The following is a 24,625-nucleotide window of genomic DNA, read 5'->3' on the forward strand; positions in this document are numbered from 1 at the left end:
GCGGCCAAATGACCCCGGTACCGGGGTCATTTGGCCGGGGGAGTGGGGTCATTTGGCCGGGCATGTGATTCAGAGATATACCCATTACAGAGCTGAGACAACCTGAAATATTGACGCCCAAGATTTTGCTTAACTCATGAATTCTGGATTGACTCGACGCATGACTGATGTGACGATCCAGATGCCCCAATGCTGACCCAAATGATGAGCATCGTGACTCATCTTTGATTCGCCTGAAATCAAATTTTTCAAAAGACTAAGCTTACACTCGATTCATTTGAATCAGTGCAAGTGAGGAGCCACATTTGATTTACGAACTTACGACTCATGAGTTGAGCACTGCCCAGTGATAACAACAGCCAACTGTAATGGCTGCCAAATCGTAGATTGCTTTAGACGACAATCACACTGCAAAAAAAGTCCTTTGTGTACGAGTTGTTTGTTTATTTCAAACTCTGTCGTAAACATGAAATAAAAACGATTCCAGCAGGCCCCGTCTTCGACCCAGCACTTAAACACATCCACTGTAAAATACGGTCCCGACGGCATGGATGTCCACTCCAGTCATCACTGCGCTTCACTGTTTTTCACCTTAGCGCCCCTGTTTCTTCGACGGTCCAGCTCCCGACGTTCGATGGTTCGACGTCCAGCTCCCGACGTTCGATGGTTCGACGGTCCAGCTTGTGGACCCCGCTTTTTGCTCCTCGCCATACGTGCCTGTTGCTCGCTCTCCAAAATCGTCCGCTCCGGGCTGTTAGTCATGATTTTAGAACGCCCTTTCCTCCGACCGGCTTTTTGAACGTTGATGCGCAGCTGCGGAAGTGGTCGGATGGACTCTGGGCTTCCGACAAGCAACTAAGACACGGCCGCGGCAGGTAGCTGGAGCACGGCCGGCCCCGGGGCTGGCGGCTGGAGCACAGCCGAGACTGGCGGCTGGAGCACGGCCGAGGCTGGCGGCTGGAGCACGGCCGGGGCCGCGGCGTGCTGATCTGCCGTCGCTGGGGCGACGACCGGTGCGAAGACCGCCGTCGGCGCAGTCTTCGTCGTCGGAGATATCCCGGTTGAGCGGCGATATCCCGGCTGCTTCGAATCCCTTAAGGATGTTCTTCCGCGTGAAGGTGGCGTCTTAGGCACGACGAAAAATCGGCGCCACCTGGTAGAGGTCGATGTGACGTCCCGGGTTCACCATCTGCCGCCGGGTGCCGAAAGCCAATCAGCGGACACCTTGGTTAGGTCGTCCCTTGAATTTAGACTCCGCCGCATTACCATCCGCAGTGGCAGAACTTAGCCAGCGCAGAGCGTCGCTCGCAGACTAGGCAAAAAATCAACTGAGTCGCTGGGCGGCCAATTCGCCCCGTATGGGGCGGCCAATTTACCCCAATATGACATTTTTAGGAAAAGGGGTCCGCAGACAAGCAAAAATTGTTACTCAAACTTGCAAAAGGGTCAGACAGCTTCCTGAATTACCAGATTGTTCTACCATAGAGTTAAAATTTTGATGTCACCCAAATAAGGGACACCATGCAACTTTTCGTAAAGAAGAAAAAGTTACGTTTTTTAGCCAAAATTCAAATATCGTTGGCTTTACAAAAAACTGGGCGTCGCCGAGTTTCCTTAGTTTCTTTCCAAAGTAGTTCTTATGACGGCGGATGATGCCATATTAAAAAATAATCGCTCGGGACCGTCAAAACGCGTAGGCATGGGGCGGCCAAAGTGACCCGGGCGGCCAAATGACCCCGCTCTCCCCTACCCGATTTTATGGTCCTAGGTCAACCGGTGACCTCTGACACCGTTCCGTGCTTCTATCCTCAGGACACTGAAATCCTTCTCCTCCACGCCGCAACCCCCTCCGGGCTGGACAGGCAACTTTATCTCATGCGGGCTGCTCCCTTGGAGCGGCACCGCTGCACCCGAGGGAGCGCACCCCGTAGCCGGGTGCAGTGAGTGCCTTGGGGCTGGGTGGCCTGTCCTCTGGACGGGCTCAGCCCCGGCGACTCATTAGGGTGCCTGCCCAGACCAATGTCTCCCCCTATATCCTATCATCCTTCCGGCTCTGAAATGGTCTCATTGGACCGAAAGGGCCTAACCCAACAAAACAAACAAAAACCGGTGACCTCTGAGGTCAGGTCAAGTGCCTCAAGGCACGGTTCCGTTTTTGGTGAATAACTTCGCAAAAAATGGCCGCAGAGCCGCGATTTTGCCAGCATCGTGTTCGCCTCTCTCAGGCGCGTCGAATGATATACTTTTTGTTTGGGTGAGGTAAACTTAGGGTGTTGACCTCGGGTCACGGTCAGGTCGGCGTCCCCAGGTCACGAAATTGGTCAAAGGAGGTCATGTCGCATATCATTCGATTCGGCAGGTCTTCTTGAGTCCATAGGTGGCTTTCCCGACTCGCTAGCTCAATTTGATCGGTACCTAGTTATTGACGAAAAACTAATAAGACCCTTATAACTTCATAAACGACGTCGCGCAAGGTCAACATTGCAAAAGTGACGCATCGAACCTTGCAAGGAGTGCATGAAATCACGATTCGGTGTGCTTGAGATAGTTGGAGATCGATCGTTCCCGGCGCCAGAAAAGTTTTCAGTTTATCCCCATTGACTTATACCTAATGGTGAGGTCACGAAAATGACCTGACCTCATATGAACTTTAGGAAAAATCCGAGATATACTACATTATACAAGTTGAGAGACTCCTATTGGATACTAGGTCCTCCAAGGTTCATTTCCCTGTGAAATCTCCTCTGGCAGTGAGGGCGTTGCGAAGTTGCGACATCTGAAGACCGTGCAGAGGTTCACTTATGACCACATGGGCCAGTGACCTGATCTGACCCGAAAATGCGGTTGGTGTCAAAAGATCCCGTTTGATTCAAAGGTCAGGTATGCCAAGCTTCAGCTCTCTATCGCCGGCGTGTTCGGAGCTATCGCGAAAAAAAAACCTATGGAGGGGCGGCACCCGCCCCCCCCCCCCCCGGCCGGCGAGGGTTTAGGCCCTAAGAGACCAGTACAGGGCCTGCAAAGGGCAGGATGAGACCTTAAGATGCCGACTTGGGCCATCAGAGGCTAATGTGGGTCCTTACAGGCCAGTATGGGCCCTCAGAGGTCAGTGTGGGACCCTAAAATGCCGGCATGGGCCGGTGTTGGACCCCAGAGGCCAGCAGAAGACCCTCAAAAACCAAGATGGGCCTCAGAAGCCGGCATCAGGTCTTCAGAATCCCGTGCAAGGCCTCATAGGCTAATGTGGGTCCTTACAGGTCAGCATGGGCCCTTAGAGGTCAGTGTGGGGCCCTAAAAGACCGGCATGGGCCGGCGTTGGACCCCTCAGGCCAAGGTGGACCCTCAGAGGCCGATGCGGACCCTTAGAGGCCGGCATCGGGTCTTCAGAATTCAGTGCGGGGCCCTCAAAGGCACCTAAAGGCTAGTCTTGGGACCCCAGAGACAGAAATGAGGCCACCAGAGGCCGGTGTGAGGCCCTCAGACGCCGGCTGGGCCCTTGAGGCCGGTTTAGGGGCCCTCAAATGAGGTCAATGTGGGTTCTCAGCGGTCAATGTGGGCGCTTGACCGCCACTGAAGGGCCCTCCGAGATCAGTGTAGGACCCTCAAAGACTGGCTTGGGAGCTGTTAATAGCTAGCGTGGGATTCTTGAGTCTCGTGACAATCGAATAAGGGCCAGAGCCCCATACGCCCATGGGGGCCCATTGGTTGTTTGGGGGGGCCAAATGATATGATGGCCCCCTGATTAGCCTTTGGAGGGGGGAAGGGCATGGCCCTGATCCCCCTCTGCGACCGCCACTGCACTGAAAGTGGAAGGGGGGAGGTGGCAGATACAGACATTGCTGGCCCCCAGCCTGTTTGAACCGAGGCTGAGGCATGGTCACCCTGGCCCCCAGCTAGTACGCCTTTGACGAACTATGCCGACCCCAAGCAGATAAGGTCAAGCGTTGGTCGTTTGTATACGCATTCTCCTGCACCGTGCAAGTATTGTCTTAGTATTGCCTATACCTTTTTAGTGCTCGCTGTCCCGCGCCTCGTATTCAACAAAATGCTGTCACCAGGACTCACAGTCTTGTCTCTGATATGGTTTCCTTCATTGAGTGAAGGAAATTGCGGTCAATAACGCTGTAGAAACAAAAAGGAATCCTCATTAAAGGGCAAGCTGAATGTTGTCAAGTTACCGGGTGGTAGGTTAGGTACAGACAGACACTTAAGTCAGCAAAAAGTGGGGGGGCCAGTTAACATTGCTGGCCCCCCCACCTCCGAAAGTGGGGGGGCCATGGCCCCCCCGGTCCCCCCTGTTCCTACGCCTATGCCAGGTCAGGTCAAGTGACCTCACCTCAGAAAAAGTTTCAATCCTCGTCATAGCTACACCGATTGAACGATCGCCTTGAAACTTTCAGCGATTGATAAGAGTAACAGTATGTACATAATGTATATCTCGGAATTTTGATATCGGTGACCTAAGGTCAGGTAACTTTTGCGACCTCTCCATTATGTCAAAGGGAGAAAATTGAAATGCGCCTTTTTTGGACGAATGATGTTCAAAACCCTCTGAAACATCGTTTCATAGGAAAACACGACACACTGAATCGGAAAAATGCACCTGTGACCCCACTGTGTGCCCTTGAGGTCATCGGAAGTCATGAACGGTCACCAACAGTTTTTTGGCAATAACTTTTGATAAAGACGTGCTAGAGCGATGAAAACACGTCAGATGTATTCAGTTCGACGATACGGATCGACTGATATGCAACATGACCCTTTCCGGTCAGGTCATGACCTTGACCTGACGTCAAATTTTCAAGTTGACCTTTCAAGATCAAATAGTATAGTTCATTCGACGCGTCTCGACGAGAAGTAATGTCATGCCTCTTTTGAGTCAAAAGCTATTGCCGAAAAAAAACGCGTTTCGTAAAAACGGCTATTTTTTAGTTTTTGCCCTCTGGAGGCTAAACCGTTGACCTTAGGTCAAATCTGAGAACATTAATCAGAAAGGTCTGTAAAAGGGCTATTGAATGCGTTTTTCCGCGGCGTTGTAGCTCTATCGGTTCCCGAGATAGCCGTCGGCAGTTTCCAAAATGTTGAACTAGTCAACATTTTACCTTTGGTGACCTCTGGTGACCTGACCTTTGAACTGACCCAAATAATGACCCAAGGTGTTTTCGTCCTTATTTTGGACGTTCTTTCGATTGCCGCTTACCGCGTGTCGCTACGTGGCCCAGGAGCCGAGTAAGAAGGGGGGTGTTCTCAGACACCCCCGGCCCGGCACGGAATCTCGGAGCACCGGCCCGGCGCGGGCTAGCATTCAGTTGCCGTTAAACTAGTCCAATTTTCCCCTGACCTTGTACCGGTTTTTGTGACCTGGTGACCTGACCTGAAAAGACTGGGACCTGAAATTTTCAGGATAGGTGCGCAAAGGTTGCCCCAGAGGGTATGCCAAATTTTGCGAAAAACCTTAAGGGGGTTGCATCAACCCCCCTCGCCGGGCGAGGGTAGCACGGTAGCTAGGAACGACACGTCTCGAGTATGTGACACATAAGTTCATGTATGGCCTAAACTTTTGAATTCATTTTATATATATGTCACATCTTCATTTGATAATCCTCAACGTCTCAAGTAACCGTAACTAAGCATGTCACATTGAAGCAAGCCTTTTTTTGTAGGCTGTGCACTGTGCAGGCGCCATCCTTCATACGTTTAACAGATAGGTACTGAACTTGTGTTGCTGGTGGCTTTCATTCAGTCTTTAACCCTCGCCCGTATTGGTGTTTTTCCAGCCGCGAACGTATAAGGGGGGGGGGTCCGTTGGACCCCCCCTTGCCGTTTCGCCCCTGATCGAGCTAGAAACGAGCGTGTTGCCCGTGACGAGAGGAAGCCGATGATACCCAATTTTATGGTCCTAGGTCATTGGTTGACCTTGCAGGTCAGGTCAATGACCCCAAAGGCGGGAAAATCGGGACCTGTTAGAACGTCGTAAAGTGTGGCTGCTATGGGGTTTTTCGGGGTGCTGATCACGAATATCATGTTAGTTTTGATCACAGATGATGTCTTCATGTATTTAGGTCAGGTCGGGTCAGGTCAGGTCAGGTCAACCAGTAAGGGTATTCGTAGTAGGTGGCAACCGCCTCTTACAGCTTCGTAACATGTTACGAGGGCACCAAAACTACTTCGTAAATGTTCATATGGTTGCTAAATTCGAATTCAGCTCCAAAAACTGGCCTAGAAACATGTAAAACTCGAAAAAGTGAACCGAGGTCATCAAAGGTCAATGACCTGACCTGACCTTCAGGTGACCTTGACACCCACCGTAATGCATGGGGGCAACATCATATCACATGTTTGAACGCTTGAAACCACGAAAACACTGCAAACGCGCGGCTAATGCGAGCCGACATACGCCGAATCGCGATTCCAGCCAAACATGGTCTCGAAAAGTAGGTCACAGGTCAAAGGTCATTTGGGTCAGGGTCATGAAATTTTCAGGGTAGGTGTGAAATTGATGAACGCGAGGGTACTGAAAGTTTCGTCGCGATCGGCCGCTTTTTACGCGAGTTATTCGCGAAAAACCATGGGGGGGGTCCGTTCGACCCCCCCCCCATACGGGCGAGGGTTAAGTCATTCACTTACACATTCTGCTTTCATTTAGCGCAATGTGGAAAAGGATGACTGTCATTTGTTCAGCTCTGGCGTGACAAGTGCAGGGCTCACTGTCATCTTTGCGCGGCGACTGGACGGCAGCGACCTTCACACAATGCGGTAAGACCCCGGCACGATAGCTGATTAAGACGGCCTCCGACGAATGGTGCGTTCAGGACTACGATCAAACTCTCCCCTGGGATTCTACCCTATGAATCCTCACCAAGGTCTCCGTAAAGTGAATTACATTCCCAGTCGCAGCAAGCTGCTTTGCGTGTGCATTCCGTTCGCGTATCATTTCGGTAATGGACGCCTTTCGCGCCTGTTTAGGAGGCCACATCAGGCGAGAGGTCGGTGCCACTCAGTGGGGGAGCGTGGCCGGTGCAATGTGTCCGCTCAGAGTGTCGGCGGTGACCGCAGTGCTGACGTTTGTCGCCCAGTATTCGGCCGATGCTGCGGCACCTCACAGTCCGCCCGTCACACCGCCCAGAACCGGCGTGTGCGGCGTCCCGCCCCGCATTGTGTCAGATGGACACGACAGAGGTTCTGACCGGACACAGAGCGCTGATGTGACCGCTTGCCACCACCTGACACACTCGGCGACAAGACAGGGTGGCCAGAGGAGACACAACAGCCTGACCGAGTGTCAGTTCGCCTCTGCCGTGGCCGGCCTTGTGGAAGAGTATGTCAGACACCTGGATGTTGGCTACGTCAACTTCATCTTGAGAGGTGAGAGAAACGTGAAATCGGCTTTTCCGTGCGCTTCACATTAGATGATATGTGAGCACGAGCTGTTCCTCTTGACATTCACGAACTAGCAGTTTTCAACAGAATCCCACAAAAGGCAAGCAGTCCGCAGTCCGCACGCGAGTGATCCATGCCTGACGCCGTGTCGATTCGCCAGTGACCCATGCCGTGTCTGTTCTCCAGCCGCCACAGCCGTGTCTGTCCTCCCCAGACCTGGGCCGTGTCTCTCGTCTGTCCTCCAGTGACGGCCGCCTGTATGTCCTTCCGGCAGACCCGCCGCTGGCCCGGGCCGTGTGCCGCTCGGTCTCCTGGCACCTGCTCGCCGGCCGCCGGCGCGCCGTCCGTCTCACCTGCGGCCACGGCGCGTGGCGCTCCTCGCAGCAGAGGCGCGTCCTCCGAGGGCTGACGGTGGCCGTGCTGCTGCCCACCGGCTGGCTGAGGCAGGTCCTCTGGAACAGCGGCGGCCCCGAACGGCTGCTGGTCGTCGCCCGGGATCCGCCCAGACCACTCCCAGATGCGCCGGCCAACGCGGCATGGATGCACGCGCGCCTGGACCCGGTGGGTGGCGGCAGCCGAGACTGAGGAACGCCGGCCTGAACCGTAGCTGACCTGACACAACTGTTACTGAGGCACAGCTGCCTAAATGTTACTAAGGCATTACAATTGACCCATCACTATTTGTTTACCTGGGGTAGGTGAATGACAGTCATTAAGTCAGTGAGGGGAAACTACGAGGCACCGAACTGAAATTTGATCAGCCTATCAACGGCTGGAGTGGGCGGGGCGATGACCATATATGGTCATAAAATCAGAAAACTTTATGACAACAGAAAATCAGTGCGCAAGATAAATGTTTCGACATTTTAATTGCTAAATCCATGTGTCGTTTGGTTACCATGTTTCAGAGCAACTGCACGGCGACGGTCACAGACGTGTGGACGTTTCCTAACGGCCAGCGGCCCCTGTTCGAGTCGTCCGGACATTGGAGCGCCGCGGCCGGCCTCTGCCTCCGAGCCAAGAGGGCTGGCGGGCCCGCCTCGTTCCAGGGGAGGACAATCCGCTTTGCCACGTCAAATGTGAGCCATTCATTTCTATCAGCTGTGTGTGAACCATGGACATGCTAAGGACATGCCTTGTCATGCATAGCATCGACTCATCCAAAACATGGACTCATCACTTGCACAATCAAACAGTCTCTGCAAGAAAAAAATGGGTTATTCGACAACCATCCACCGTTCGGTCCGGCCGTTATACTGAATGTTGAACTTGTTTCAGGCTACTGGAGATGTGATCTACGATGCCGCGAACAATGGAACGCTTAGAAAGACTGGTCTTCATGGCAATCTGATTAAGTTTATCGAGAAAAAGCTTCAATTACGGTAAGAAATACACATCAAATCAGAACCATGATCGTACTTTTTGCGGCCGAAAATAGCTTTTGTAACGTAGTTTAAAATCTTTGTATTATGTTGAGAGAGAGAGAGAGAGAGAGAGAGAGAGAGAGAGAGAGAGAGAGAGAGAGAGAGAGAGAGAGAGAGAAGAGAGAGAGAAAGAGAGAGAGAGGGAGAGTCTGATACCATAACCATATATGTAGTATTCAGCAATCCAGCAATACGAGCGCTGCTGCGGGGGGGGGGGGCATATTCTGCATATTTTCCTATTCAGTGTGCCATGTTCACCTATAAGCCGATGTTTTGAGGTGTTAAAAACGACATTCGTCCAAAAAAGTGCATTTCAATTTTCTCCCATTGACTAAAAATGGAGAGGGTGCAAAATTGACCTGACCTTAGGTCAGTTTTTCAAAATTCTGAGAGATACATTTTATACATACATACATACTGATACTCTTATCCATCACTGACTTTTTAAGCGATCGTTAAGTCGGTGTAGCTACAGCGAACCTTTGAACTTTTTCTGAGGTGAGGTCACTTAACGTGACCTGGTGACCTGAACTTGGACGACCCGGGTCTGAACTTTTGACATGTGCAGAAAAGATGGATGAACAGGTTCGCCAAGCACCGCCGTTTTGAGGTATTTGCGAAAAAATCTGAGGAGGAGGGCGTGAAAAGCCCCCTCCCCTCAGCATGTCGCGAGTTAAACATAAAACAATAGGTAATCCAACATCCAACTTCCAAGAGAGCCATTTGGCTGTATGTATGTAGTGTTATTGTGCCATGTCTCTGGCCGCGCGGTGGCGGGCTGGTGGTCTGCCGGCCGGCCGACCGGTGACCGGTCACCGCCTGAGGCCGCCGACCAGTCACGTGACCAGGCGCGGCCGGGCGGACGGGGTGCGCCGCGTGGCAGCGGGCAGAGCTGTCTGGAGCGCAGGGTCGGGCGGGTGCGGTCCGCGGCCGGCTCAACTAGTTCGGGAATCACCGTCCTTGGTTCTCTCGCTGGTTAGGAACTGAGTAGCGTTGTCTCCTGAGTTGCCTTCGTTTATCTCTGTCTCTTTTATACTATGTCTTGGTCTAGGTTTGCTTCTTTCTTTCTCGGTAAACAGATCGCTTAGGTACCGACTCCGCTCTATGTAGTTACGGAACCTGCGCCCATCACTCGCTATAATGCTAGTCGCTCCAGGCCTTAAAGTCTTGCTCCCAGCATGTGTCGGTTATAGTCACTTCCTTCGTTTTCCTTCTTTTTGTGATGCAGCAGAAAGGCATGCTGTCAATGGTGTCCACTGTCCAGGTGGCCGCGTTTTCGCCTAGTGCGTTCGGCCCCTGACCTCCGCTTGTCTGTTGGCGGCTGCTGTAATGCTGCGGCTGTCGCCATAGCGTCTTTTTCCAGGGCAAGCAGCCCGTTGAGGACGCTTTGGCGAACCTTCTCGTCGGTAACAACACGTCGCATATCGTAGGCGGAGCAGACCTGCCTGGATTTCTTTGTCCTCAGAGGAGTGTTCTGTAATGAAGTGACGCATAGGTTACTCTCTGGGTTACTCAAGGGTTTCACGTGCGTTTTACAGTGAAGCACACTGTTATGCACGTAAACACTAAGCCATCTGATCTCATTAAGTGCACAGTAGTAATGTTAAAGAATGCCTTACAAGGTGACGTCCCGATTCTTGTACGACGGCCAACGCTTCAGTTGACTACGGAATCCCTCCAGCCAGTTGTTGGTTGTGGCAATTATATCTTCCCGCCACACAGGAGCCCACTCGGGTGCACTCCGCCCACTCCGGTGTCTTCCTTGACCTTATTTGATGGCAGCTCGCTCTGGAAGGATTTTAGTGCCGAAAGACATGCATCACGTGCCTCCGGCTGGGTGATGGTAGAGGTAGCTACCCATTTTCCGCTCATGCCAAGCAAAGCGTCCAATTTCGCTGCCGTCGTTGTCCGCAACGCCTGACGCTGCAAGGGGAAAAACAGAACAGATTCATGTTAAAATAAACAGACTTTTTGTTTGCAATGTATAGCAAGGCTGTTTTAAAAGATGTACAAAAAGTGTTTGCTTTCTTTTGCCCCATTGACAATATCCGGCAGAAGAGAGACGCCCCAGCAGTAGATGGGCGCCCCAGGTCCAGCAGACAGCAGTCGTCGGGCGCCTCCAGTAGAAGAGGGGCGCCCCATTACAAGAAGAAAATGAGTATATTCTACACAAAAGGGGCGCCCCTGACAGCGGAAGGGTAACCCCAGAGGGGCGGTGCCCCAGTAAAAGGAGAGGGGTGCCCCGCTACGCCATTTGGCTGTATGTATGTAGTGTTATTGTGCCATGTCACTGGCCGCGCGGTGGCCGGCTGGTGGTCTGCCGGCCGGCCGACCTGTGACCGGTCACCGCCTGAGGCCGCCAACCAGTCACGTGACCAGGCGCGGCCGGGCGGACGGGGTGCGCCGCGTGGCAGCGGGCAGAGCTGTCTGGAGCGCAGGGTCGGGCGGGTGCGGTCCGCGGCCGGCTCAACTAGTTAGGGAATCACCGTCCTTGGTTGTCTTGCTGGTTAGGAACTGAGCAGCGTTGTCTCCTGGGTTGCCTTCGTTTATCTCTGTCTCTTTTATACTATGTCTTGGTCTAGGTTCGCTTCTTTCTTTCTCGGTAAACAGACGCTACATGTTCCGATAATAGAGTATTGGCCGTCTACTCTGATGGTCTTTAACGTATGTATGTAAGTCAAAATGAGTATCTGTAGCGATGAACACCAAGAAAGCCAGAAGGAAGCAAATATGATCACAAATATTTCCGTTACACTTTAAGAGCACTAACAATATGCATGTATCGATGCATACACATTACGCAATGCGCATTGTGTATGCATGCACATTGCGCGAGCAATCACGCACACTACATACATTGTGTCACACAAACACCCACTGATTCACAAACAATATGGCTTTCGAAAAAAGCTATGTTTAGCGTATAATTATGCATTCCTGTGACTTCTTCCACGCCCGTCACCGCTGCCCGTTTTGCTAACATATTATTTTCATGTCGGGCCTCGGTAGTTTCATTGGACGAGTGCCCTCTCCTGCCTGACCTTCGCAGGTTACCGGTCTTGCACATAAGCTATGCTCATCGCTCAGGTACCGATCCGCTCTGGTTACGGAACCTGCGCCCATCACTCGCTGAATAATGCTAGTCGCTGGGCCTTGAAGTCTTGCTCCCAGCATGTGCCGGTTGTAATCACTTCCTTCGTTTTCCTTCTTTTCGTGATACGGCAGAAAGGCATGCTGTCCATGGTGTCCAGGTGGTCGCGTTTTCGCCTAGTGCGTTCGGCCCCTGACTTCCGCTTGTCTGTTGGTGGCTGCTGTGATGCTGCGGCTGTCGCCATAACGTCTTTTTCCAGGTCAAGCAGCCCGTTGAGGACGCTTTGGCGAACCTTCTCGTCGGTAACAACTAACAACTAGTCGCATATCGTAGGCCGAGCAGACCTGCCTGGATTTCTTTGTCCACAGAGGAGTGCTCTGTAATGAAGTGACGCATAGGTTACTCTCTTGGTTACTCAAGGGTTTCACGTGCGATTTACAGTGAAGCACATTGTTATGCACGTAAACACGAAGCCATCTGATCTCATTAAGTGCACAGTAGTAATGTTAAAGAATGCCTTACAAGGTGACGTCCCGATTCGTGTACAACGGCCAACGCTTCAGTTGACTATGGAATCCCTCCAGCCAGTTGTTGGTTGTGGCAATTATATTTTCCAGACACACAGGAGCCCACTCGGGTGCCCGTCGTTGGAAGTACATTCATGTGTCTTCCGTGACCTTATTTGATGGCAGCTCGCTCTAGAAGTATTTTAGTGCCGAAAGACATGCATCACGTGCCTCCGGCTGGGTGATGGTAGAGGTAGCTACCTATTCTCCGCTCATGCCAAGCAAAGCGTCCAATTTCGCTGCCGTCGTTGTCCGCGAGGCCTGACGCTGCAAGGGGAAAACAGAACAGATTCATGTTTAAATAAACACTTTTTGTTTGCAATGTATAGCAATATGACAGGAGCAACTAATGCAAGGCTGTTTTAAAAGATGTACAAAAAGTGTTTGCTTTCTTTGAAGCTACCGGCTCGATCTGTCGACCGTGATGACACTGCGGGTGTATAAGTGACACCTGGACCTGACCTCTGAAGTTCCGGGAGTGGTGGCAGGCGCGGATCCAGGGGGGGGGGGGCGGCGGGGGCGGTCGCCAACCCCCCATCCGAAAAAGGCGCCCCAGCAGAAGAGGTGCCCCCCTGAAGAGGAGCGTCGCCCCAGCAAAAGTTTAATTTAGTTTAGTTTAGTTTATTTTCATAATCATCAACGGGTCGGTGCAACCCAATTATAGGTGGAGTCATACGTTGCATAAAACACAGGACGCATAAAATACACATATAAAACACATATACGCCTACAAAAAAATGATGATTGATGATGACGATAAGAATAAAAATATAATAAAATAATGTGAGGGTGGACACTGGATATAGCACTAGAGCACGGTCATAGAGTACATACATGACAACCTGCTTCCTAAAAACGCCCATCCCTGTGTGCCAGATATCTACGGCCCGAGCGGTGTTTAGGAAATCGTTGCAGTGACGAGGTGCTCTCACAAACATACTGTTCTTCACTGTGTTCACTCTTGCATGTGGCACGTTAAAGAGCATCCTGTTGCGGAGTACACGGGGAGGAGCTGCCAGAGGGAATGACGCCAAAAGGAGAGGAGAGTCAATTTTGTTGTTATCAGGAGCCTGATGTCGTACTGCAGTCTCCTTGCAGCGAGAGACGCGAGTCCAAAGCGCCGAAGAAGGGTCTTATAATCAAGCGAGACGTTTTGAACACGACATCGAGCGCAGAGCCAAATGAGAAACTTATGTTGAACATTCTCGATCCTTTTCAGGTGCTTGTTGGCAGCTCCACCCCATATAACACAACAATACTCCATTATTGATCTGATGTTCGCACAGTATGTTGATATGATCAGCCTGGGGTTCACATCATACAAAGAATGACCATTTTTGCCCGTCTGGTACGATCTAATCAGAAGACCGAGAGCCCTATTGGCTTTTTTCAGCACGGCATCGACATGGGTACCAAACGTCAACTTTTCATCAATGATCACACCCAGATCTCGCATTTCCCGCACTCTCTCAACCTCTGCACCTGCTATCGTGTAAACACCTGTGATAGGCCTTGTTCGCAGGGTAAACGAGATGACCTTACACTTGGCAGGGTTCAATTTCAGCTGCCAGGTTGCTGACCACTGACAAAGCCCCTCTATGTCGGCTTGTAGTTTACGAACATCGTCCAAACCGTCGACTCTAGCGTACAGCTTAACCCTATTCCTGGCGGGCTCCGCCGGGACAAGAAACTGGCGGGGGGGGGGGAGGGGCCGATTCGGCCCCCCCCCTGAGATCTCGAGAACGAAGCAAGATAGCGACAAGCGGTAAACGGCATCGGATACGCACGGCCAAGATCTACAATTTTTACTAAGGTCATTTTCAGGTCAGGTCAAAGATGACGTCACAGGGGTCGAAAAAGTCAAAATGGCGGCACTAGATATGGAGAGAGTTTTTCTCGAATAACTTTCGAATTAGTCAAGATAGGAACAAACTAAGGGCATCATCGTGATCCTCTCGTCAATCCGCATCAAATGATATATATGTTGACCTCGAAAGGTCAAGGTCAAAGGTTGACCTCAGGTCACGTGACCTCGAGGTCATCATGTATATCATTCGATGCGTCTTGACGAGCTGAACACAATGAGACCATCCACGCGTCTGTATCTTGTTCCTGTACGGAGTTATTGGCCAAAAACCTTTTGTGACCTTTGATGACGTCACATGACCTCACAGCTGCCCAACAGCAAAACAGACCTCAAGGTAGTGAAGGTTGATCGTATATGAAGTCATGTATGGTATATGGGGCCATTCCGACCCGTTTTAGTGGTAAAAACAGGGAGTTGATTTTTCCCCCATTGACTTATAATGGGGAGGTCGCGAAATTGACCTGACCTTAGGTCATCGATATCAAAATTCCGAGATATACAAATTGCACATACTGGTACCCTCACTAAACCCTGAAGAGAAGAAATTGATCGGTCAAAAACTCTAGCTCTGGCGTGATTGCAAACTTTTCTGAGGTAGCGTCACCAAACCGCCTCTGGTGACCTGACCTGAGGTCAGATCAACTCAAAATTTTCAGACATGTTGCGTAGAAGCCTTTTAGGAAAAGTCAGAAAATTTGAGCTTCCTAGCTCAACGCGTTTGGGAGATATACCCAAAAAACCTCAGGGGGGGGGCTCCTGAGGCCCCCCCCCCCCCCGCCAGGAATAGGGTTAAAATCATCGGCAAACAAAAGGCAATTTGAGGATACCACATCCGGCAGGTCATTTACATAGCATGCGAACAAGAGAGGAGATAGAAGTCCGCCTTCTGGCGTCCCTGACGGTACTGGAGCCCACGCCGAGCATTGACCGTTTACAACAACCCGCTGGCTTCTCTCAGACAAATACGATTTGAGCCAAGCCAAAGTCTTTCCATTCACATGGTACGATTTTTCAAGTTTGAAAATCAGAAGCTGGTGGTTCACGCTCTGGAAGGCGGAACTAAAATCGGTGTATATGACGTCAGTTTGAGAGCCAGCGGATATGTTGTCCCATACTTTGTGCAACATTGAACCTAAATTTGTGACACACGAACGTCCCGGCAAAAAACCATGCTGCTGCCAACTAAGGGCGGGCCGCACATGACTGATGAGGAGAGAGGCGCCCCATTCCGAGAAGAAGAGGGGGCGCCCTGACAGCAGTTGGGCGCCCCAGCAAAAAAAGAGGAGCTATATAAGAAGAAAATGGGTGCCACTGGCAGAAGAGGGGCGCCCCCGGCAGCAGAAGGGGTCCAGCAGAAGAAAGGGGCCTCCAGCAGGAAAGGGGCGCCCCCAGCAAAGTCGAGGGGCGCCCCAGCAGAAGAGAGGGGACTCCAGCAGAGGAACGCTCCCAGCAGAAGAGGGGCGCCCCAGCAGAAGAGAGGCATCACAGCAAAAGTTAATCAGAAATAAGGAGCTCGCAGCAGAGGTTGGGCTCGCCAAGCAGGATAGGGGCGCCCCATTGACAATATCCGGCAGAAGAGAGACGCCCCAGCAGTAGATGGGCGCCCCAGGCCCAGCAGACAGCAGTCGTTGGGCGCCTCCAGTAGAAGAGGGGCGCCCCATTACAAGAAGAAAATGAGTATAATCTACACAAAAGGGGCGCCCCTGACAGCGGAAGGGTAACCCCAGCAGAGGGGCGGTGCCCCAGTAAAAGGAGAGGGGTGCCCCGCTACGCCATTTGGCTGTATGTATGTAGTGTTATTGTGCCATGTCACTGGCGGCCGACCTGTGACTGGTCACCGCCTGAGGCCGCCAACCAGTCACGTGACCAGGCGCGGCCAGGCGGACGGGGTGCGCCGCGTGGCAGCGGGCAGAGCTGTCTGGAGCGCAGGGCCGGGCGGGTGCGGTCCGCGGCCGGCTCAACTAGTCAGGGAATCACCGTCCTTGGTTCTCTCGCTGGTTAGGAACTGAGTAGCGTTGTCTCCTGATTTGCCTTCGTTTATCTCTGTCTTTATCATACTATGTCTTGGTCTAGGTTCGCTTCTTTCTTTCTCGGTAAACAGACGCTACATGTTCCGATAATAGAGTATTGGCCGTCTACTCTGATGGTCTTTAACGTATGTATGTAAGTCAAAATGAGTATCTGTAGCGATGAACACCAAGAAAGCCAGAAGGAAGCAAATATGATCACAAATATTTCCGTTACACTTTAAGAGCACTAAAAATACGCATGTATCGATGCATACACATTACGCAATGCGCATTGCGTATACATGCACATTGCGCGAGCAATCATGCACACTACATACATTGTGTCACACAAACACCCCCCCCCCCCCACTGATTCACAAACAATATGGCTTTCGAAAAAAGCTATGTTTAGCGTATAATTATGCATTCCTGTGACTTCTTCCACGCCCGTCACCGCTGCCCGTTTTGCTAACATATTATTTTCATGTCGGGCCTCGGTAGTTTCATTGGACGAGTGCCCTCTCCTGCCTGACCTTCGCAGGTTACCGGTCTTGCACATAAGCTATGCTCATCGCTCAGGTACCGATCCGCTCTGGTTACGGAACCTGCGCCCATCACTCGCTGAATAATGCTAGTCGCTGGGCCTTGAAGTCTTGCTCCCAGCATGTGCCGGTTGTAATCACTTCCTTCGTTTTCCTTCTTTTCATGATACGGCAGAAAGGCATGCTGTCCATGGTGTCCAGGTGGTCGCGTTTTCGCCTAGTGCGTTCGGCCCCTGGCCTCCGCTTGTCTGTTGGCGGCTGCTGTAATGCTGCGGCTGTCGCCATAACGTCCTTTTCCAGGGCAAGCAGCCCGTTGAGGACGCTTTGGCGAACTTTCTCGTCGGTAACAACTAACAACTAGTCGCATATCGTAGGCCGAGCAGACCTGCCTGGATTTCTTTGTCCTCAGAGGAGTGCTCTGTAATGAAGTGACGCACTGGGGTACTCAAGGTTTTCACGTGCGTTTTACAGTGAAGCACACTATTATGCACGTAAACACGAAGCCATCTTATCTCATTAAGTGCACAGTGGTAATGTTAAAGAATGCCTTACAAGGTGACGTTCCGATTCGTGTACAACGGCCAACGCTTCAGTTGACTACGGAATCCCTCCAGCCAGTTGTTGGTTGTGGCAATTATATTTTCCCGCCACACAGGAGTCCACTCGGGTGCACTCGGGTGCCCGTCGTCAGAAGTACATTCCGGTGTCTTCCGTGACCTTATTTGATGGCAGCTCGCTCTGGAAGGATTTTAGTGTCGAAAGATGTATCGCGTGCCTCCGGCTGGGCGATGGAAGAGGTAGCCACCTATTCTCCACTCATGCCCAGCAGAGCGTCCAATTTCGCTGCCGTCGTTGTCCGCAACGCCTGACACTGCAAGGGGGATAACAGAATAGGTTCATAGTTCAAATTAGCATGAGTGGGCTTAGACTTTTTGTTTGCAATGTATGGTAATATGACAAGAGCTGAGAGCAACTCATGCAAGGCTGTTTTAAAAGATGTACAAAAAGTGTTTGCTTTCTTTGAAGCTACCGGCTCGATCTGTCGACCGTGATGACGCTGCGGGTGTATAAGTGACACCTGGACCTTCAAGTTCCGGGAATTGTGGTGCCGGAGGGTATGCCGCTTCGTCTTCTAACCGCCGCTGGCCAGGACCGCCGACAGAGCTGCTCCTTTTGCAGCGTTTTCAGTTCTGCGCCGTGCATGATGCGACCTATCATTACATGCATGAAGGCTTGATGTCAACAAATATTAAAGGTCGTAACAGTTCAGAGACTGATAATGTGCCATTTGCATTTCTTATTGGTGTCACTTTGCATGCCTGAAGAAAGCGTGGTCCAAAGTAGCCAGTTAATGAACACCAGGAAAAAAATAGCAAAATGAAGAATAATAATGCAAATTATTAGGAATTTCAGAAGACGCACGCCAACCCAATAAATAATAAAATAAGTGGCTGCCATGCCACATACGAGTAGAATGATAGTGGTCATTACGAAAGTCCATTGATGTGTCAAACCATAACAAAACATTCGCTCAACACACTCGCACTGCATTGAAGGAAACTGCTGGTGAGTTAGTGGCACCTCATCTTAATGATCATCGATCATCGATCATCCCCGAACCATGAGAAGTGAGAAATGACTTAAAAATATAGTCATTGATGTCACGAATGCCTGTATTCTGTCCCTGTGGATAACATGAAGATTAAACCATACAGATGAACAATGAACTGTTTTTGAGAGCTGACGCTTATGCAGCAGCCAGTAAGCTCAGCGAGTATCCCGTTCATTACACCAACGCATATAAATTCTCCGTTTACCTAATTCTACCTACGTCATGTAGAAAAAAAAAACAGTAAGTTTAAGTGAATATCAACACTAAGGAAACATGTCAGTTGGCATTAAGTTAATCAATAGTGGGCCAGTGGGGTTTATATCCCGTCTTCGGCTTCATTACTTATTCAATAACAAAAATGGCACCATGCAGAATTCAGTGATAAGATATCATTTAATGCTTTCCAGTTAATATGCCGATGTCTAAAAACAATCATTATCACTGGGTACGTATTCATAAATTATTCATAAAAATCTAATTCAATGAATAAATGAGAGATAATGAAAAATACACAGAATGGTAGCACACTCGCCTGTCAGTGCGTGTGTTACATTGGCTATATGTTTGATGGGCGTCACTCACTTTGTAGCAGCCGCGCCATTAATGCCTATATATCATTCCATTTGACCGTAGGTAGGTATAGTTTAAAAGCCACCCATGGGCCAAGCTGAAATGTGGTCACGTGCTTATCGCGCAAGCGAATTTCAAGAGCCCTGCAGAACCGCCCCAGGGCCCCTGCTTTCACCGTCCACCGTTCTGTCAGGGCGGAGATCGTGCTGGCGCGCGATGAGCACCTGTGCCGCGATCCGGACTCGGTCCTGTGCGGCCCGCTGAAACTGGTCCGCCGACGGCAGGCCGAGGTGGCCGTCGGCCAGTTCCGTATCCGCCGGGCCAGCCTGGACATGGTGGACTTCACGCCCGGCCTGCAGGACTACTCGTACAGCTTCGTCGTGGCCAACCCCAGTGAGAACTCTCCTCTCTACAGTCGGGTGATCTGGTCAACGAGCAAATAATTATATGACTGGGGTCTATCGATGACTTCTATAAGTTCTTATTAATTCAATTCAGGGGAGCCAAATGCCTGCATTAACCCGCGCCGGGCCGGTGCTCGGAGATTCCGCGCCGGGCCGGGGGGTGTCTGAACAGGAACAGCCCCTTCTAACTCGACTCCTGGGCCACGTAGCGACACGCGGTAAGCGGCAATCGAAAGAACGTCCAAAATAAGAACGAAAACACTTCGGTCATTTTTTGGGTCAGGTCAAAGGTTAGGTCACCAGAGGTCACCAAAGGTAAGGGGAAAGTTCCGAAACAATGTGAATACAATGTGTGAATACAATGTTGACTATTCCAACATTTTGGAAACTGCCAACGGCTATCTCGGGAACCGATAGAGCTACAGCGCCGCGGAAAAGCGCATTCGATAGCCCTTTTATAGACATTTCTGTGTAATGTTCTCAGATTTGACCTCAGGTCAACGGTTTACCCTCCAGAGGGCAAAAACTCCAAAAATAGCCGTTTTTACGAAAAACGTTTTTCGGCAATAACTTTTGACTCAAATAAGCCATGACATTATTTTTGCCAGCATCGTGTTCCTCTCGTCGAGACGCGTCGAAGGAACTATAATTTGACATTGAAAGGTCAACTTGAAAATTTGACCTCAGGTCAAGGTCATGACCTGACCGGAAATGGTCATGTTGCATATCAGTCGATCCGCAACGTCGAGCCGAACACATCTAAGGCGTTTTCAGCGCTCTAGCACGCCTCTATCAGAAGTTATTAGCGAAAAACTGTTAGATTCTGTTCGTGACCTGAGATGACATCGGGGGCATAACGAGGGGTCACGGTTGCCATTTTCCGGTTCAGTGTGTCAATTTTACCTACATCTCGATGTTTGAGAGTGTCTAGAATAGCGTTCGTGCAAAACAGACGCTTTTCAATTTTCTCCCATTGACTTATAATGGAGAGGCCGCAAATTTGACCTGACCTCAGGTCACCGATTTCAAAATTCCGAGATAAACATTTGATAGATAATGTTGCTCTCATCAATCTCTGAAAGTTTCAAGGCAATCGATCAATCGGTGTAGCTATGACGAGCATTCTTATTTTTCTGAGGTGAGGTCACTTGGCGTGACCTGGTGACCTGACCTAAGGCGACCTGGGTCTGAAATTTTCACATGTGCAGAAAAGATGCACAAACAGGTGTGCCAAAAAGCGCCGCCGTTTTTGAGATATCTGCGAAAAACCGCAGGGGGGGGGGGGTTGAGATGTTGCCGCGGTCTCCGGCCTGCCTGAGACTACCTAACAGGGACTGTCGGAGTCTGGCGGCACTGGACCGGAGTGTTCCGGGCCCGGCGCTGTCGGAGGCTGGCGGCACTGGACCGGAGTGTTCCGGGCCCGGCGCTGTCAGAGGCTGGCGGCACTGGACCGGAGTGTTCCGGGGCTGTCGGAGGCTGGCGGCACTGGATCCGAGTGTTCCGGGCGCTGACGATGGCCCTGGCTCCGCAGACCGGCAGACGTCGGCGGCGGCGGTGAACTGGCGGGCCTACTCGCGGCCCTTCTCGCCGGCCGTGTGGCTGTGCGCGGCGGCCATGGCGGCGCTGGTGTGGCTCATCTGGTGTCTGGTGCAGCGCGCCGCCGACCGGCGACCCCCGCACCTCCGAGACACCGCCTGGTCGGTGCTCTGCATACTGATGCAACAAGGTCAGGGCGCACCGACACTGACACCGGGTGAAACGAGGCACGAGCATTCTCCGATTATCCATCTGTCACACAATAATTTGAATTGATATGGTTGATTTGCCTGCTAAAATGAAGCAATTAATAATCCACCGAACCCCGCCAAAGTAGAGCTGATCTTGTTGTTAGGTAAAGACGGCGTTCAGTCACTTGCGGCCTGTAATTGTACGGCCTGTATTTGTCCGCCTTGATCTTCAGATAACTTGACAAAGCCGCCAGGCGCCGCCTCCCCGGCTGACCACCGGCCGGTCACCGCGCATGCGCCCGGGCCGCCCCGCTTTACGACACAGAGGGCGCCGCCCGGCAGAAAGGCGGAGCCACCCACCGCGACTCCCCGGCAGAGGGGTGGGGCGGAACCCCAGCCTCCCACACAGAGGGGCGGGGCAGAACCCCATCTTCACACACAGAGGGGTGGGGCAGAACCCCATCCTCACACACAGAGGGGTGGGGCAGAACCCCATCCTCACACACAGAGGGGTGGGGCAGAACCCTAGCCCCACACACAGAGGGGTGGCGCAGAACCCCAGCCTCACATTGTCAAGATGTGAGGCAAGAATGTGTGACGCTGCTCTAGCCTACCTAGGCTAGACTCCTAATTGTTCTGACATTGCCGCGTCCTCAGGCGCGGAGCTGGCGCCGCGCTCCGTCTCGGCGCGCCAGGTGGTCGGCTGCTTCTGGATCTTCTGCGTCATCCTGCTGGCCAGCTACACGAGCAACATCATCTCGCTGCTGGTGTCTGTGGGGAGGGCGCTGCCGTTCAGCACGCTGCAGGAGCTGGCCGGCCGGCGCGGCTGGCGGGTGGCCGTCCAGCCCGGCGGAAGGGCCGACGCGCTGCTGCAGGTGACCACGTCATCGGGACAGCCAGAGCCCGGTGACCCTGGCTAGCGCACGATGACCCCAGATGGCATCCAGTGACCTCAGATGACACTTGCCCCGCGTTCGGAGTCTCTCGGACGACGAAGATTCTACATTGTCCGGCCAATCCCGTTCAAGGTCAGCGGGGGCTTGGCTGCGGTTATAGAACGTGATTGGCCGGACGACGTAGAATCTTCGTCGTCCGAGAGACTCTGAACGCGGGGTTGGTGAATTCGGTCAGAGCACAGTGACCGCTGCCTGGTGACCTGAGTTGACGCCCGGTGACCTCAGATGGCACTTAATGACCCCGACCAGCGCCTGATGACCTTGTTTTGTGGTGATAATGTTCCAGCCCCATTTGAAATATGAGCTCTTACGACGCGCTGAATGAGGTAGCCATAGATCTTAAACTTTCTGTTTATGTATTTTCAGGGTAGAACAGAACTGCAAAATCATGAAATCGTTTACCAGTCTTCTCTGAAGGATAGTCTGGAGAGGATTTTGCGCGATGACAAGTTCACAGTATTCGCAGGGTGAGTATTTTCAGAGTTTTGCTGATCCTGCGTAACTAATGAAAATATGCATAGAATATATGTTGCAAGGACAAGCAGATCTTGACCTTTGGCTATATTTTGACTATATTTTGGCTACACTATATTCTGTATCGATTTTTGACTTGAGCTTTTGGTTGTGAGATAGAGTGAATTTTGCTTACAAAATTAATTTTGGATTGGGATCTTACTTTCAACCATTTGAATCTAAGATTTCATGTGTTGCTCTATCACGTCACTTTCCGTTTAAAGCATGACATGTTTTGCTGTAGGTACAGCCCACCGCTATTCATAGGCGTAGGAACGTTTTCGAAAGTGGGGGGGCCAGGGTCCCAGAGGTCCAAAACCTAACCTACCCCCAAAATCCGATTTCTCCTCGGATTTCGGCCACTTTGTTTTCGCAAACATGCTCAGAGGTAAAAAAAAATGACAAAAAAAGAAAAAAATTGGTTGAAATTTCAGGGAGTCTCCCGTCCATAAACTCAAACTGATGGACGCGTTCCCCTGTCCTCCGCAGCCGTTGGCACCCATGCAAATTCCAGAGGCATCCAGCAACTTTTTCATTACGAGCAAGCGTGAAACGTGCAAAGCGAGTCTTTTCCATATACCTATAAAAATCAGCATGAACGGCCCAGCTAGGCTCAGCCAGGCCTATAACGTTTTTAAGAGGTTTTATATCAGCGACCACTGCAACTGGGCTGATTGACTATCACTTATCAGAGGCCGGTGTGGGACTTTTAGACGGTCTGGGCCTTCAGAGGCCAGTTTAACCCTCCACGGCTCGGTCCTATAGGTTTTCTACATACGCGCTGGCCGAGGGGGCGGGGGGCGGGTACGACCCCCCTCGCCGTTTCGCCCCAGGTGGAGCTAGCGCGTCGCGGTAAAACGAGCGTGTGCGCCGTTACGAGACGCAGAGATCGGTAGGGGAGAACGGGGCGATTTGGCCGCCCTTTTGTAAAAACGATATTTTGAGAAAACCAGTGCGCGTTTGGTCGATTTCTCCATGGAGGGGTGTGGGGCGTTCAATTGTTGTTCCGGCATATTACCTGCATCATGCCGGGACATCTCGTTTCGGTAGTAATTAGCCGTTCTTTCAAAGACTGCACGGCGGCCAAATGACCCCGGTACCGGGGTCATTTGGCCGGGGGAGTGGGGTCATTTGGCCGGGCATGTGATTCAGAGATATACCCATTACAGAGCTGAGACAACCTGAAATATTGACGCCCAAGATTTTGCTTAACTCATGAATTCTGGATTGACTCGACGCATGACTGATGTGACGATCCAGATGCCCCAATGCTGACCCAAATGATGAGCATCGTGACTCATCTTTGATTCGCCTGAAATCAAATTTTTCAAAAGACTAAGCTTACACTCGATTCATTTGAATCAGTGCAAGTGAGGAGCCACATTTGATTTACGAACTTACGACTCATGAGTTGAGCACTGCCCAGTGATAACAACAGCCAACTGTAATGGCTGCCAAATCGTAGATTGCTTTAGACGACAATCACACTGCAAAAAAAGTCCTTTGTGTACGAGTTGTTTGTTTATTTCAAACTCTGTCGTAAACATGAAATAAAAACGATTCCAGCAGGCCCCGTCTTCGACCCAGCACTTAAACACATCCACTGTAAAATACGGTCCCGACGGCATGGATGTCCACTCCAGTCATCACTGCGCTTCACTGTTTTTCACCTTAGCGCCCCTGTTTCTTCGACGGTCCAGCTCCCGACGTTCGATGGTTCGACGTCCAGCTCCCGACGTTCGATGGTTCGACGGTCCAGCTTGTGGACCCCGCTTTTTGCTCCTCGCCATACGTGCCTGTTGCTCGCTCTCCAAAATCGTCCGCTCCGGGCTGTTAGTCATGATTTTAGAACGCCCTTTCCTCCGACCGGCTTTTTGAACGTTGATGCGCAGCTGCGGAAGTGGTCGGATGGACTCTGGGCTTCCGACAAGCAACTAAGACACGGCCGCGGCAGGTAGCTGGAGCAC

General features: G+C 51.5%; 2 protein-coding genes across 4 annotated transcripts in view; both read left to right on the top strand.

Moving 5' to 3' along the window:
* Nucleotides 1-6,900: 6,900 nt before the first annotated feature.
* Nucleotides 6,901-7,962, top strand: LOC122384397. Its single transcript, XM_043371779.1, has 2 exons — nt 6,901-7,362; nt 7,652-7,962. Exons 1-2 carry the CDS (start codon nt 6,939-6,941, stop codon nt 7,960-7,962), a joined length of 735 nt encoding a protein of 244 aa, XP_043227714.1. The 5' UTR covers nt 6,901-6,938.
* Nucleotides 7,963-8,143: 181 nt separating this feature from the next.
* The window catches only part of LOC122384385 (glutamate receptor 3-like), a 29,131-nt gene continuing 12,649 nt past the window's right edge, over nt 8,144-24,625 (top strand). For 2 of the 3 annotated variants that reach the window (XM_043371751.1, XM_043371754.1), the window contains exons 1-6: nt 8,239-8,456; nt 8,656-8,759; nt 19,252-19,451; nt 20,994-21,188; nt 21,847-22,064; nt 22,512-22,612. In XM_043371751.1, coding sequence (XP_043227686.1) covers nt 8,259-8,456; nt 8,656-8,759; nt 19,252-19,451; nt 20,994-21,188; nt 21,847-22,064; nt 22,512-22,612 — 1,016 coding nt within the window. In that variant the 5' untranslated portion in view covers nt 8,239-8,258. Of the gene's footprint in view, nt 8,457-8,655; nt 8,760-19,251; nt 19,452-20,993; nt 21,189-21,846; nt 22,065-22,511; nt 22,613-24,625 lie in introns of all 3 variants that reach the window. The other variant, XM_043371753.1, reaches the window with a different exon arrangement.

This window comes from Amphibalanus amphitrite, unplaced genomic scaffold (assembly GCF_019059575.1).
Source record: "Amphibalanus amphitrite isolate SeventyFive unplaced genomic scaffold, NRLGWU_Aamphi_draft 000188F_arrow, whole genome shotgun sequence".
NCBI lineage: Eukaryota > Metazoa > Arthropoda > Thecostraca > Balanomorpha > Balanidae > Amphibalanus > Amphibalanus amphitrite.

What these genes read in the sequence shown, in the direction of transcription:
- LOC122384397 (XM_043371779.1), top strand. Translation starts at nt 6,939, where the DNA reads ATGGACGCCTTTCGCGCCTGTTTAGGAGGCCACATCAGGCGAGAGGTC. An exon ending in CGTCAACTTCATCTTGAGAG is followed by an intron (nt 7,363 to 7,651) that starts GTGAGAGAAACG and finishes TCCTTCCGGCAG; the next exon opens with ACCCGCCGCTGGCCCGGGCC.